General features: G+C 36.7%; 1 protein-coding gene across 1 annotated transcript; it reads right to left on the reverse strand.

Annotated features, from left to right (window-relative positions):
- Positions 1-5,149: 5,149 nt before the first annotated feature.
- LOC125669339 (uncharacterized) lies at positions 5,150-11,617 on the reverse strand. The gene is made up of 2 exons (XM_056159272.1): positions 10,251-11,617; positions 5,150-6,974 (listed from the first exon to the last, which is right to left on the reverse strand). Exons 1-2 carry the CDS (start codon positions 10,531-10,533, stop codon positions 6,382-6,384), a joined length of 876 nt encoding a protein of 291 aa, XP_056015247.1. The 5' UTR covers positions 10,534-11,617; the 3' UTR covers positions 5,150-6,381.
- Between the last annotated feature and the right edge of the window lie 5,792 nt (positions 11,618-17,409).

Consider the following 17,409-nt stretch of genomic DNA (forward strand, 5'->3'; position numbering starts at 1 on the left):
CAATGTACCATGTTAACAGAGCAATTTCTAATCAAGATTATAAAGATGTCCTGAAAATCGACGCATCTCTGTACATGTGTAATGGATAGAAGAAAATATCGTCATGGAAAGTCGGCCATCTTCGATAGCCAAGGGTAACAAGCCACGAAAATGGGTGTTGCTAAATCGCTACCGGTAATCGGAAAACGAAACGGAAGACGGAACGGAAAACGGAAAATATTGTATGCAATAATGTTCAGCATTTTGCATAATAAAAGGTTTACCATAAACAAGGAAAGCTGAAATTACAGAGAGAGTGGGATGTCATCCACAGAATCAACCGTTTTATATTCTTCGTACTAATGCATATGTATTTTGAAATCATTAACTTACCATGAAAAATATTGATAAAGAAAAAAAAATAATCATACTGAAAAAGACTTGAATTTTCAAATTTTATATCCAATGAATAAAAGCCCCCCCCCCCCCTCCCGAAAAGAACATTGTAAAAGATTATTTCAACAATTTCCACCAAACATACCCTTCTTTAATCGTAATTTAGTTCTACACCTGGTATAATACATGTACATATATGTATTTATGTTTCCCATCAAATTCTAAAACGAACGACTTCGGTGTGTATCAAAGGTTTCCCTCATTTGGGATGAATTTACGTGAAAGTTCGTACATTTACCGACTCCTGAGGATTAGTGTTGAACCCTAAGAGATACAGTGGGGAAGAGAGATTGAAACAGAACCAATGAAAACTAGGGTGAAGTTTACGATCAATAGTATGAAAAATTAGCAGATATGAAATAGATAAAGGACTAACAGACAATTTCTGCTTGAATGGAATTAAAAGGTCATTTCATTATTAATCTATATATTTAAAAGATTAAAGTATTTAGTTTAGAAATAACCTGCTTGAAGTCCTCCCTATTTAGGATTGGAGTGCTGCGGTCACAAAGTCTCTCATTGCGCATGCGTTACTAGAGAGGTGGTGAAATTTCACTGTCCGACAATTTTCAGAATTATGTGAATTATAACAACATATAGTGTGAAGGTTTTGTGATCTGAATGTTCAACAATAGAGGGTAAGGTTGTTTCTTGAAAATGAACTTGTAAATGTGTGCATAACTTTATATTTTGTTGGTTTCGAACGGGGCTCCAATTCCTGGTGAGTTGTTTTCACTCTGGTCATTGTTCACTTTCATGACTTTGAAGATATACCGATAACGTATTGCACTTGTGAACTGTGTATTGTGATATTTCTATCTGTGACTGTGTTATGCTAAAAAACAGTGAACTCTCTAAACGTAGACGTTCCCAAGAATCTACGGATACTGAACTCTCTCCTTCTTCAGTGCAACTATCCAAAAAAAATGGCTACGCAAAATTCAGTCAGTCCTTCAACTCCTATTACGCACTCAACTCCGAGTCCAACACAGTACCATGTTCCTTATCCACCTATGGGATTTCCAGGATCATACCCTATGCCATCACCGGGGGCATGTACTGGGCCTCAACAGGCCTTCATCTCCGACGTAGACGTCCAACGCATTGCCGAGGCTGTCAAGGGCATCATAGTCAAGGACGTCCAAACCATCATATCACCACTACAGGAACAGATTTCTACTCTTCAGAAAGAGAATTCAAAACTCCGTAGGGAAGTAGACGAACTTGAAATGTATAGCCGCCGTGACTGCATTCGTGTAGCTGGTATTTCTGAGGATAGAACGGACACAGACGACGTCATATTGGATATTGCTGACAAACTTAAGATTCTCATGAAAAGAGAGGAAATTGCTGTATCGCACAGAGTTGGTCCCAAAAGGAGTGACAAACCGAGGCAAATAATTGCCAGGATTACAAATTATGAACTGCGTCATCGAATGCTCAAATCCAGCAAACATCTGAGAAAAATCACGGGGATGGAAAATGTAGCTGTAAACCAGGATCTTACGAAAACCCGGAACAAACTTTCATATGATGCACGGAAGTTAGTAAAATCAAGTAAAGCCAAATCTTCTTTTGTATGGGATGGGAAAATATTTGTGATCGATTACAGTGACAAAAAGCACAAAATCCTTTATCCAGCTGACATGATTGAACTCCTCACTCAACTGGGTGTCCAACCTGAATCTGTGGGTTATTCGTCCGTAATGGAAATGTGAAATGTGTTTTCCAAATAAAGACACTTTTAACACTGCTTAATGAGCTTAATGAGCTCCAAAACAACACTTTTTCTACATGAACACCTATGAATTACTCATAAGTAACTGTCTTAAAATTCCAATATTGTTATAATGTCAACACGTGTAAAAACAATCTACGTCAAACATACGCTTGACTATGATGCGTAAATGTTTGATCCCGATGTTTAATACCAGTTTAATACCAGTTCTTCTTGTAAACGACCTATATTTCAAGAAGTCATTTTGTAAATTCAATAGATTTATTCATGAAATCTGAATGTTAGTTTATATATTTATTTAAGTCCCATACTTATAAACAATATACCTTTTCGAACATAAATTATTACTTTCTTCAATTTCAGGCCCTCTTAAAATCTATTTTTAGATATATTAGCGAGTGAAATAGATCACTTTCCTTTCACTATATAAAGACTGAATAATTTTCACAACGTATTTCATAACTGTACAGTGTATATATGTTTTTTTCCCCTAACTATAATGATTGTATTTGTTTTTCTGGGATACAACTCCCAATACAAAGCTGGAATTGAGTCCCTCCTAAGTGAGGGGATGTTTTACTTATTTGTTTTTTGCATTTTACTTGTGTCCTTGAGCCTGATCCTTACTGTCTCTATTCAGCTTCTTATTTTCTTCCACATACCTATTACATAATGCCAGTTAGTAGTACTATTCACAAGATCAGGACAGGTTTATACTATGATATGTCTCAAGCCGTAAAACACAATTATACTCTTGATTTGTTGACAATATTGATGGTTAATTTGCTTGTGTCATATGGAACAAATGCTTTATCCATTAATGTAATAATCTCTCTTAGCTATAATGCTACGAAGGTCAATACAACTTTTGTAAATGCAATTGACTGCTCAAATACAACCCTGTGTAGAAATGATAGCGTATACCTTAAACATGTACTAATCACGAATCTTAATGCATTCATCTGTATTTTTGTATATTTGATATGGTTTTCATTAACCCTACTATTGTGTGGATATATTGAAGAAAACCCTGGTCCAATCGAATATCAAACAGATTCAGAAGATTCGGTAGATAGCAATACTAATTCTCTTGATTTTTTGATAGAAAATTCAACTTCATTAGTGCATCTTAATATCCAAAGTAAAAATAATAAGCTTGATATCATTCAAGCTGAATTTGGTGGATTCGATATCATAACATTAAATGAAACCTGGTTAGATAAAAATATACTATCTCAGGATATACTGCTACAGGGCTTTCAGGAACCATTCAGGCGTGACAGAGTGGAAAACCGATACGGAGGGGTAATTGTTTATATTAAATATCATATTCCATGCAAACGCAGACTGGATTTAGAAGTCGAACAAATAGAATGCATTTGGCTTGAATGTTGTATATACAAAATGAAATTCCTCATAGGAACGTTTTACCGACCACCTAATTCGGAGGTCAGTAAATGGGAATATATAGCTTACTCACTGGAAAAGGCCAAAGATACACGCATTGATAATATAATCATCACTGGGGACTTTAACTGTAATTTATTTCACACAACCAATTCCAAAATGGGTGATATTATAAGTGATCAGGGAATGTCACAACTTATTTCAGAATGTACACATTTTACCGAAAATTCCGCAACATTGTTGGACCTATTGATTGTTAATAATATAGATATTGTTGAATTTTCAGGTGTTGGGGATAATATTCTCCCGAACACAGTACGATACCACTGTCCCATTTTTTGTGTATTAAAAATACCCAAATCACATACGAGAACTTATAAAAGAAAGATATGGTCTTTTTCTAAAACAGATTTCCGAGATTACCAAACTCACTTTAAGAATACAGATTGGAATGCTCTGATTTGTAAAGATATTGATCAAACATGCAATAACATATCAAACTGCATTATTGATTCAGCCACAAAAACAATTCCAAATAAAATCATTACATCACGCCCTAATGAACCTCCATGGATGCACAACGATATTCGGAAATTTATTAGAATTTGTAAACGTCACCATTCAACTGCTAAAAAAACTGATTGTCCTTGTGATTGGGTACGGTATAGAAAAACAAGAAATATATGTATCAACAAAATTAGAAATGCAAGACAAACATATTACACAAAAGTAGCTGATACATTAAAATCAGGTATAGTAAATTCTAAACAATGGTGGACAAAACTAAAAAGAATCATTAGTACTAAAAACTCGAGTACTTATCCTCCAATTAAAATTGATGAACACAGCCCGCCGATAAGTGACACTAAAGGAAAATCAGATTTATTTAATATTTATTTTTGTTCCCAAGCAGTAGTAAACCATGAAAATATTGAGTTACCTTACGATGACAATCCTGGTGACATAAACACTCTTTCAAGCATAGTAATTTCTACTCAAGACGTTAAAGATGTCTTGGAAACACTCGATACAAACAAGGCCACTGGGCCGGATTGCATCAATCCTACTTTACTTAAACAAGCATCATCAACTATTGCTTTACCTTTAAGTAAGTTTTATAATTCATCGCTTCATAGGTCGAAAGTCCCAGACCAATGGAAAATAGCAAATGTTATCCCTGTATTTAAAAAAGGCAATAGTAGTATCGTCAGTAATTACAGGCCAATATCTCTATTAAGCATTCTTGGTAAATGCATGGAAAAGTGTGTCTTTAAATATTTATATAATTTTATTCATCCCAATGCTATTCTTACGTCACATCAATCTGGCTTTAGGCCTAACGACTCTACAGTCAATCAATTATTAAGTATTACTAGTGACTTCTATAAGGCACTCGATCAGGGAAAAGAAGTTAGAGTTATATTTTTCGATATAAGTAAAGCCTTTGACAAAGTATGGCATAAGGGGTTATTATACAAGCTTGAAAAAATTGGAATTCGTGGTGAATTACTCGCTTGGTTTAGAAGTTACTTAAATGTTATCTCAGAAAGTGCAAACAGACACAAGCAATACGTGTTTATAATTTTATTTGGCGATAAAGGGCACGGCTGATTAAAGTATCAAAAGCAAACAAATCAAGTTCAAATTGTGGGCTGCCTCACACAAATGGCAAGCCTCAAAAGCATCATATCAATGTCAACATCAATTAGGGATGACCTTGACCCTGGGAGATGCAGAGGTCAAGGTCAAATTCAAAAACAAATTCAACATATGACCTTGACCCTGGGATATGCAAAGGTCAAGGTCGAGATTCAAACACATCAAACAAACATGGCCTTAAGCCTGGGAGGAGCAGAAATCAAGGCCGAATTTTCAAATCAAATGTCATATATTTCACATGTCCATAATAAGCCGCTCGTTGGGCAATGAGCTCACAAGTCACACCAAAGTCATTGTTTCTGTATCAGCCGCACCGACATTTATTTGGGAGTGTAACCTGAAAGATAAAGCAAGCACAAGCAGTATCCTGGTTTCAGAAGAAAAAGCAAAGACACAAAACAGTTCCGGGTGGGTGGGTTTGGGTTTTGAAAATTCAGATATTAAATACAAATTCTTATGAAATAGGGGAACGCCAACCTGTGTGTAGCAGTTATAAATGGAAAAGGTTGATTTAATCCGGGGCACTTAATTTATATATGCCCAAGGGAAGTAATTGTAGAGCAATGAAAGACAACTCAAATGGTTTGCAGCCTTCGATAACAGCATCTTATGTGAACATGCGTAACACATAGATGCCAAATTATCTCAGAAAGTGCAAACAGACACAAGCAATACGTGTTTATAATTTTATTTGGCGATAAAGGGCACGGCTGATTAAAGTATCAAAAGCAAACAAATCAAGTTCAAATTGTGGGCTGCCTCACACAAATGGCAAGCCTCAAAAGCATCATATCAATGTCAACATCAATTAGGGATGACCTTGACCCTGGGAGATGCAGAGGTCAAGGTCAAATTCAAAAACAAATTCAACATATGACCTTGACCCTGGGATATGCAAAGGTCAAGGTCGAGATTCAAACACATCAAACAAACATGGCCTTAAGCCTGGGAGGAGCAGAAATCAAGGCCGAATTTTCAAATCAAATGTCATATATTTCACATGTCCATAATAAGCCGCTCGTTGGGCCAAAAGACTCAACTGCAAGAGCTTTGCATCAAAGCCCTTTCAGTTGGGTCTCCGCCACCGATTGGGTGGGGGTAAGAGCGGCAGCCGTGCCCTGTCAGGTTACGTGTGGGAAAACTTATAGTGGAGGGTAAACTTGGGCCTTGAATTTCATGATAGATTCCAGCCCGCCTTGCAAGGTATTCAAGAATATTTGATTGCCCAATTGTGATAAATGTACCCCATCGGATTGAAAAAATTGAGGATGGTCGGATATGTCAGGGTAGTGAATGATGGAACCCCCAACCTCGCACACTCTACTCTGAATAAAGGAATTAATTCGTTTTCTAGCTTTCTCCATAGCTTTTGTGTTTTGTGTGTATCGCCAGGCAATTCTGGGCAAAATAAGAGACCATATGATGTGTGCACTACAAAATTCTTGTCTTAAATAATGAACCAATTGATTTATTGCCAATCTTATTTTTCTCACAGAAGTTTTACCCAAGTCGTTACCGCCACAGTGGATTAACAAGGCGGTAGGGGAAGGGCCTACTTGCCGTAGGGTCTTTATCTTGTTAATGGCTTTGATCAATTCGAGTCCTCCATAACCCTGCCACCACAATGAAACTTTTATCCTTTCTAAATTGAGATTGGTCCCACCAGGCCTATGTAATGACTCTACATGTGCACGTTTTATGATAGATGACCCAAACATCCAAATGAACTGTTCATCTGAAATTACACGATACTGATTTTAAAATTTTGGTATGCGTATATAAGTTTTATAACAATTTGATGCCCATCTTCCTGAGGATTGTATAACACTGGGTGGAAACCCTCTTACTGCCAATTCCGTGCTGGCCCCTATTCTAAAGGAATGAGATTTATAGGCTTTTGTATCCAATTTGAGAGCTGATATTGCCTTTTCCAAGACGGATGTAAATTGATACCTAGTAACAGGGGAACCACAAAAATGACAAAAAAGTGGACCTTTATGCTTTGGCCTCATCATCAAGAACTTTGTGAGTATTTTGTAAGGGCAAGCAATATCACCCGTGCTTTGGATTTGTAAAGTTGTTCCCCTGCCAGCTTGGTCAGTTTTGGAAAATTTTATTTCCAGCTGCAGGCATGAATTGATGTGATCAATATGTAGATTTTCCCTCAGTAAGACCCTTTGATTGTTTTTGTGTGATACCACTACTTCACTAACTCTCAAGAACCCATGAAAGGCAGTAGTGAAGGCAGCAGAAAACAATAGTGTTTCATAGTTGTTTGTGCATACACTGGGCAGTATTGCTATTATATCTTGCAAAAGTTGCTTTGTAATTGGCAATCTGCAATCCTGCGTATGGGCAATACGTTTCAGACCTTGCAATAACTTAGTTACCAAGAATTGGTTGGTCGGATCTTGGTAGCCTTGCAATTTTACAAAGTGGGATAAACCTGCTAGGTAGGAACGCACTGTTGCATAGGTAAGACCCTTGAGTGACAAGTATGCTACAAACTGAACTACTGAATCGAGAGAGGGTGGCCATGGGGAATTATGACCCTGTTCACTACAAAAACTATTATAAGCCTGGAGACCAGTTTGGTATGCCTTGTGCGTATTTTCAGAGAGGGCTGCATGAAGAAGTTTGTTTACTTCAGCTTGGAGATGAGAGACTGGAAGCTGGCTGGAACGCTCAGCGGTGAGGTCTGTGCATGAGGTGCGACCTGGTGGAAGCGTTGCCACTGTTTACGAGATATTGAATCAGCAATTTCATTACATTTTGTATTTATGTATACTGCCCTGAACAACAAGTTGTTCAACATACATTTTATTATGAAAGGACGGAGCAAACTCATCACTCTTTTTGATTTGGATGTTTGCTTGTTGAGGATAGTGACCAGTGCCTGGTTATCAATGTGAAACAGTACCTTCCTATTTTCAAGATTTCTCCCCCATAGACTTATGGCTAATACCACTGGGATCAACTCAAGTGTTGTCATGTCTGAAAGGATGTCTGTTCTATCCCAACCCGAAGGCCAAGGAAAGTAGCACCATTCCCCTTGAAAGTATGCCCCACAGCCCAGATCCTTAGCACCTGAGCTGTCTGTAAACAAATCTAGCACTAAGTTGGAAGACCACTCCGACTCACAAAAGTACACTTTCCCGTTAAAGTCTTGTAAAAATGTTAACCATAAGTGCATATCTTCCTTCATTTCTTGATTCAATTTCACTGAGTGGTGTGGCTGCCGCACACCAATGGTTGCATCATGCATTCGCCTAACAAAAGCCCTGCCTGGTGCAATAGCTTTAGTAAAGAAATTGAGCTTCCCTAACATTGACTGTAATTGACGTAGTGTTACCCGCTTTCTGCCTACAAGTTGCTTTAGCAATAGATTAAGTTCTATGCACTTTGCAGTTGGAACCCGTACCATCATGTCAACGGTATCAATTTCTAGCCCTAAAAACACTAGACTATGTGTGGGACCTAAAGATTTGTCCTCTGCCAATGGAACCCCTAATTCCTGACTTGTTTGTTTAAATGTAACCATTAACTTTGAACAATTTAAAAAATCCTTGCCAGCGAAAATAAAATCATCTAGGTAATGATCAATGGTAGTCAAGCCACTCTTTTGTTCCACAACCCATTGTAAAAAAGTAGCAAACTCCTCGAAAACTTTGCATGATAAAGAACAACCCATTGGAAGGCACTTGTCTATGTAATAATTTCCATCTACCTTGATTCCCAGTAGGTCAAAGTCACCTGGATTAATAGGTAGCAGTCTAAATGCTGATTTAATATCCATCTTCCCAATATAAGCCCCCCTACCTACTTTAGCTAACATTTGGACAACAGCATCAAAAGATGTATAATGCACTGTGGATTCTAAAGGGTCAATATACAGGTTCACGCTATTATCTGGAGGAAATGACAAATGAGTAATAAGGCGCCACCCTGAATTATCACCTTTCGGAACAATTCCAATAGGAGATATGCGCAGATTAGATATAGGCAGTTTCTTAAATGGTCCTCCAATCCTTCCTAATTTAACCTCATTGTTTATTTTTTCCATAATTTCGTGGGGATGTTGACATGCTGAAACTAAATTACTATTTTCTAAATGGGTTCTTGGGCCTGAATAATGTAAATGGAATCCAAAAGAAAATCCTGACAATAATTTGTTTGCTACAGATCTATTGGGATAGTTTACCAGGTACTTTTTTAGCACCGATTTATTGATTGGGGTTTTTCCTAGTTCCCATATGTTTTTGGTTGCCAGCATTACTGAATTTGTGTGGTTGTGGTGACTGTTGTCTCCAATATTGATGTTGGTTTTGAAACCCTGCATGGTGATTGGACGAGGTGTACGAGGGGCTTGGGCGACGAAAAGATGATTGACCCGATTTTTGTCCATAAGGTGTGTAGAACTGGGGCTTATTTGGATTGCAATTAACTTGCGGGTGCAGGCCACTACAACGAGTGCACGAATGAGAATAATGGCATTGCATTTTTGTGCAAATGCCCTTAAAGTTGTAGTCGAAGCACTTTTGTGTTGTTTGTGATGGAATGTAGGGCTTAGGTGACATATAAAGTAGCCATAATTCTGTATCAACTTCCCCCCAGGAGCTGACTGGATTGATAGCCTTGCGAAGTCGGTATTGGGTGTCATAATCAAACCAACTTACTGCCCCTCTTGCTGCCCCTAGCCTTACTGTATGGATGTACTTTAGTAACTCAGATGATTTAGCAGGGTGTGAGGCCAGATATATTGATGCAAATATTAGCATTGCATCGGTCCATTTATCAATGGAGTCAATCTTTTTTGTCGCCTCTTTGGTGATTATCTCCCCTGCACTAGTGAGTACCAAGTTTCTTTGACTTGTATTAGCCCCATGACCCCCAGCAGATGGGATTAGGGATTGAAGTTCAATAAATTTCCCTTGCACTATATTGTGCCTAACTGACTCGCTAACATGCATGCCTAAATTATGCACTGATTGCATAGGTACAACATCATTACCTTCTGCTGGCTGCTGTACCCCTGGTGGGCTCTGCTGTGGGGGAAGTGAGATTGTCTGTATATGCTGCTGTGGAATCTGCAGATTGTGTTGGTCCTCTGTACCCTGCAGCGGGGCCGGTAAACTTAACTGGGAATGAGAAGGGTACTGTGGGGTCTCCATCGATTGACGACTTTTATCCTTGTCAGGTTGTGGATCAGGCGGTGGCATAGCTTGGCCGTCTTGCCGTCTCCCCCTTTTGGCCCTTTTGGGTGGTTGGTCGGATGTCTGTCGTTTGCGTGGCATGACAGTTGACCGCCTTGTGCAATGATTCCCTCAATGAAAATTCAACTCATTTAAATCATATACATGTACCTACATATATCGGTAAATGAAGATCGAATAATACAGATCTCTAGCTTTTCGGTCCGGGGTAATGCATATTGCTTATAGGAAAGAATTGACCGAAATCCCGTAACTGCTAGAGGCTATGTATTATTTTGTAAATCAACTTAACAGATATAAGATAATTTCTAGTCCAGGTAACTGCACCAGGGTATTGACTAGGCATGCAAAGGTAAAAAATACTCAACGTGTTATCCATGAAAACCCCAGTAGCTAAAAATTTCGCATCTCGATCCCGATTTGAATTTATGACGTCAGTCGCCAAGTCCTGCGAGTGTAGCTCGCGCGTAAATATATAATGACCACGATATATAACCATTACATTGTACAGAAATTTCAGTCTGACTAACGCCAGTCGCTACTAATTCGCTTCTTGTAGGGATAATTTTATAATTAATATATCTGTAATAGTTTGCATGCGAACAAAAGGAATTAATAAATTCCTTTTGATTTGTACGATAATCCCCCCCCCCATTAAAATTGGTAATGAATCATAAAAATAATTAATTCGAATCGTTTTCCATTGTACGTACTTTTCACTGTATCAAAATGTCTAGAAAATTTAACAATCAATGTTTGATCAATTAAAAAAAAAAAAATTAAAAATTGTAATGAGGAAACCAGCATGGCCGGTGATCAGAGACACGAGTAAATTAGACAAACAATCCTATGCCATCGTTACATCTTATGTACTAAAAATGACAAATATATCAATTAAACGCAATAAACAATTGTGCTAAACCAAATTTGAGGTTTAGTGTATTTGAAAATTCAGATATTAAATACAAATTCTTATGAAATAGGGGAACGCCAACCTGTGTGTAGCAGTTATAAATGGAAAAGGTTGATTTAATCCGGGGCACTTAATTTATATATGCCCAAGGGAAGTAATTGTAGAGCAATGAAAGACAACTCAAATGGTTTGCAGCCTTCGATAACAGCATCTTATGTGAACATGCGTAACACATAGATGCCAAAATAGGAAACAGTACGTCGTTATTAATGGTAGTAAATCAGACATAGGATACATTAGGTCTGGGATGCCCCAAGGGAGTATACTTGGTCCTCTACTTTTTCTTATTTATATAAATGACTTGGTCATAGATATTACATGTGTGGTCAAACTGTTTGCTGGTGATACATCACTTTATATTGTTGTCGATAATGCAGACACTTCAGCATCTTTGCTTAATGAAGATCTCGAAAAAATCAACAAATGGTCAAAACAATGGCTTGTATCTTTTAATCCCACTAAAACAGAATGTCTAACTATATCTAATAAGGTCAAGAAACCTTTCCATTCTTCATTGATATTTAACGATGTTCATCTAAAAGAAGTCGAATCTCATAAACATTTAGGGGTCATTTTCAGTAGTAATTTATCTTGGCAAGTCCATATAGACGAAATAGTGAAAAAAGCCTATTCACGCCTGAGTATGTTACGAAGGGTCAAGTTTATCTTAGATAGAAAAACTCTGCAAAAAATATATTTTTCATTTGTAAGACCCGTCCTAGAATATGCTGACATTATATGGGACAATATACCAGAATATTTAGTTAATAAAATTGAAAACATACAGTTAGAAGCAGCCAGAATAGTTACGGGAGGTAATATACTAGCATCCAGGCATCTTCTATATAAGGAAACGGGATGGGATCCATTGTCAAAGCGTAGAGAAAATCATCGACTTATTCAACTCCACAAGATATACCATAACATGACTCCCAATTATCTAAACAATATAATTCAGTCTCTGAGAAATCAAGGTCACAACTACAACACAAGAGCAACTAATTCACTGCAATAATTCAACTCTAGAACCAAGCTATACTTTAATTCATTTTTTCCATCTACAATAAGGAAATGGAATGCACTTCCTCGAAATGTCCAATTAAATCCATCTCTAGCTAGCTTTAAGAAATATCTTAATATAAGTGTCATTAATATTCCAAACTATTTTTATTTAGGAACAAGAATCGGACAAACTCTTCATGCAAAATTGAGATTAGAATGCAGTGCTCTTAATCTTCATATGTTTCAAAGAAAATTATTTAATTCACCCCTTTGCATTTGTGGAGAAGTAGAAAGTATTGATCATTTTCTTTTACGCTGTAATATATACTCAAGAGTTAGGACCAATACAATTTTGACACTGCCATATCCACTTAATGTAGAATTATTGTTATACGGTAATGAAAATTTATCTGAAAGTGAGAACAACATATTTTATTTAGCCCAAAAATTTCTTGTTGAAAGTAAAAGGTTCTGAAAGCTGTTCTACTACATCTACATGTAATACTGTCATATTGTATATAAAATATACTCATGTGCACCAAGGTTGTAATAAGTGGAAAACCTGTGTTTATTACTTATTGTTTATATGGCACAACTCTACAATTTATTATTTCAACTTTGTCTATAGTTTATATGCATTTGATCTGTATCGACACTTATCATACATATAAACGTGTTATTTTTTCTCCCAATACTCAATTCCAGCTTTTCTCTCTTATTCCTATTTCTTTTTGCATGTATTGTAATAATTAGTATACGACTTATTTTACTTAGAATTTTCATTCACCTCTTACTTGTAAGATATTTAGAGCGAGATTAATATAAGCCTTTTGGCTTGTTTCTCAATTTATTTCATGTATAAGACATTGTTTGTAAACATTATCGAATTATTTACGAATAAATATTGTTTAAACTAAAGTCTCTCAGTGTTAGTTAAAAAATAATGTATCAAATACAAGATGTTTAACTTGCTGACTTAATAACATGATGAATTGTCGTTGTTATAGGATATACATACCACACTCCCTGTTGTAAGTATACACATACACGGTGTTATGTGTAAATTTACATGTAGACGTGCGTTAATGACGTTTTTCCAGGGGAGGGGGGGGGTATAAAGTACGTGTGTTCTTTCCATTCTCTACCCATAGGTGTCGCTGTACGCCAACACATCTGTCAATGCCGACATCTCAAAATTCTTGTAAAACGCTTTGCAAATTCTTACACAAACCTTTAACTATATGATGTAGAATTTTAGGATAGAATTATTTTACCTCTTGTAAACAAATTCCCAAAATTTTGATTTTAATCATAATTAAGTATTTTCTTGCGATGTTTGGCATTATCTTAGAGCTGCGCTCTACATTAATCATTCTAATTCTTGAATTCTGTTTCATTTTCCGTTTCGTTTTCCATTCCGCGTTTTACAGCACCCCACGGAAATACCCAAAGTACGTCACATTTCCTGGTTACGACGACTCAAACAACACATAAAACTTTCCTTGAACTAATCATGCTCCTACCGGATGTACTTAATATGCGTGTTTAGGGCATGCGCCATACGTAAATAGGTAAGAAAATATCAACATCCGGTGTATTTTTAGAAGCGGAAGCACGTGTATGTAAATTTTCAGTAAACGATGTCTTGGCGATTTCTACCTTCCCTGAGCTGAGTCTAGTAAGGCTACGTACATGGCGAAAAGTAGAGTTGGAAATTAAAAAATTTACTTATCCACCTCAAGAAGAAAATTCATATATGAAATTAAAAATAGAAGAATTATCAGACGGTGAAGTAATCTAGTTACATGCTCAGTGGGGGCGCTAGGTGCCAAACGAATGAAAGAATCATCTTGATTTACAACAAATTTTGATTTCCTTGTTACGAAATCTGATGTCTCAATATAGGCCATGCCATTGGCAAAATAATCTCTTCAGGATTAGCATTCCCCCTCTTCAGTCAAGAGCTTGTAGTCTTTGTACAAAATATTGTATGCAGAGGGCTGGATAAAAACACATTTAGCTTAGCACATCAGATGATTTTTAAATTTTGATATAAATGAAAGCAAGTGGACAATAAACATTGTTGACTGTGGTGTAGGGGCAATAGGTAAAACAGTTTAGACAGGCACTGCCCCATCTGCCAGAACAAGTCATTATTGAATCTTGACGAAGATAACTGATGATTTTCTTTTATTGTATGGGGGTTTGTATAGAAATGGGAGCTAAAATCAAGTGTATTCCCTAAATTTGAAAACTTTAGAGATAAGAATGCATATTTGAATCAAATTCTCTTTGAAATATCATTTCAAAAGCCGAGAAAAATTTAAAAATCTAACGAAAAATTACGTTTAATAATGAAAACAATCAACCGGAAGTAGTATTTTTCTCAAAATTTGCTGTAAGGAAATATGATTTACCCAGAAAATGAGGAAAAAACTCTGAATCGGACTTACTGCAACTTAATCGTCAGAGGAAATTCAAGCTACTTACAAAAATCGAAGATTCAAATCAAAATATCCTCATAACAATTATTAGTTTAATCACCGAGTTGGGAGTATATCAATCTCTTTAATCACAACCAGTCGAAAATATTAAAAAATTCATTAAAAATTCATTTCTTGATCAATTTCTATAAAAAAAATTCCCAACGAAGCGCTTATTTATATTCTCTCAATTTCAGATCAGTGCGCATGTGCAAAGGGAAAATCCCGTCTGAAAATAGAAATGCGCATACCTGATAGGGTCGTATCAATATACGGCCCGCTTCAATGTTGCGACGTCATAGGTAACCTAATTTGCATTAATTATTCATAGTTACAAGGAGCAAGGAAAGTTCTATGTGAACAAGGAACCCAAATTGTGGATCAGAACTTTGTGATGGACACAGGGAACTGACTGTATATGATAAAACGATCTACACCAAAAACGAAATCCTCACTGCATCAACTTTTTTTATTTCCATCAACAGTAACATCCTTATTCATTTAGTTTGTGGTTTCACACATTTTTTTCTTTATAGTAATTTAATGTCCGTTCACCATTTTGATAAAAGTCAATTTGCCGTTCCCCCCAAAATAAAAATAGTCACTGTCATGTCGTGATGACTGGTAATTTTTCTGTAAACTTGTATGAATTTGAAATGCAGAACTCTCCACTTTTGATTGATTGATTGCATATTGTTTAACGTCCTTCTCGAGAATATTTCACTCATATGGAGACGTCACCACTGCCGGTGAAGAGCTTCAAAATTTAGGCCTATGCTCGGCGCTTATGGCCATTGAGCAGGAAGGGATTTTCACCTACTGTGACACAGGACCTCGGTTTTTGCGGTCTCATCCGAAGGACCGCACCATTTAGTCGCCTCTTACGACAAGCAATAAACCCTTCATATATTTTGCATTTTCACCCCCAGTTATAAAACTGCTCTCCAGATTACGAAATTGTCTGAGAGATATATTCTAACCCGGATCCCCACGGGCTTTTGTACAATTTTGAAATGATATATCGAGTCTACTCCCATAGTCTTATGGAGAGGACTTATATAGTCCAATCCTATCATGAATTATCATAATAAAATACTGTTTAAATTGAATATTCTTCTTCCATCTTGACCAAGCGCATTGTTGACTTGCAATAACAAACTAACATGCGAGTTCCGAATAACCATGCGGGAACGATCGCTTTGAGAGAACGAACGCTTTGACGGAACGAATGGTTCTAGATGAGAACAGAACGCCTTGGTCCAGGAACAGAATGCTTTGGACTGGGAACGGAAAGCTGAACGGTTTGATAGGAAGGAGTTGATGTTGGAAGGGAAAGGTTCCCATCAGGAACGAAACAAATAAAATGGTATAGTTGTACGCTTTAAGGTATGTATTTATGAAAATTCAAACAGACTACTGGAATATTCCATATCCAAAGATCACGTAACGTAATATTTTGTCAATGAAAAATTCCAGCATCTTTTTAATATCAGGTCCATATTAATTGTGCATGGAATCAGGATGGTGATAAACTAAGTTATGTTTTGTCGATGCAAATGTTTATGGTGTCACAAAATTCAAGTATTTCATTCATCCTCGATACTGGTCTCTTCAAGTGTTGATAAGTAATACATTTTGATGCTGTTGACTTGAGAAGAGTTTTTTTTAGGTCAAGGTCGATAGTTTAGAAGTTTTTAGAATCTACATTTGATTTCCATCACCTCTGGCTTATGTTGTGGCACAATACGTTTAAAGTTTCTCATTTACGGTGTTAATTCATTTCGTGAAGATCAATGAAAGAGGTTGGGTAGAACACTATCTTTGTTTTCGTAAAGCTTAAAGACCGAGAAAATAAGCACCGCCTTTGAATTTACCTGGTTTGTGACCCTTGTCAATTAGGAGAAATTAAGCTTCAGATTGGATGCTAGAAATTGATGTGCATACCTTATCTATCTTATCTGGTGATCGAGGTGTCCGTGCAATTTTTTTATGCTTACCGCGTAAACCTGCTCGATAGGGAAACGGTTTTGGACTTTTTCATGTAGAGATAGTCACACAATAATAGTAGTAAATTCTGCATACAATTACATAAATTACAACAGAATATAGTAGGTTATGCTTAGGAATGGATACGATTGATAATAATTATTATGGATTGTTGAATATAATTTACACGGACTTTGATTGTATGCTAAAGAGATTAATTATGAGTAAATACATTATACATTGATGAAATCTTGTTTACACTCAGTTGAAAATTTAGAAGTGTAATTTTCCCATCGAAACATGGTGACAAAAGTTCAACTAATCGGAAGAGAAATTAGCCGCTATAGGGGCTCTTTCTTGCGTATAATGTTTGGAATTGGGATCCAGAGGAAGAACAAATTCTTCGTCTAGACCAGTCTGTGAAGGAACTGTCGGAAAATACGAAATGAATGTCCTGTTTTGTAGGTCATTCGTATTGGATGAGTCACACAGACAACTTTGGTAGTCAGAGAA

This window comes from Ostrea edulis, chromosome 3 (assembly GCF_947568905.1).
Source record: "Ostrea edulis chromosome 3, xbOstEdul1.1, whole genome shotgun sequence".
Taxonomy (NCBI): Eukaryota; Metazoa; Mollusca; class Bivalvia; order Ostreida; family Ostreidae; genus Ostrea; species Ostrea edulis.

Excerpts from the sequence above, each read along its gene's own strand:
- LOC125669339 (XM_056159272.1), bottom strand. The coding sequence starts at position 10,533 with ATGCCACGCAAACGACAGACATCCGACCAACCACCCAAAAGGGCCAAA. Across the intron at positions 6,975-10,250 it reads GGTACAGCAGCCAGCAGAAG|ATGAACAGTTCATTTGGATG; the intron begins GTAATGATGTTG and ends GTGTAATTTCAG.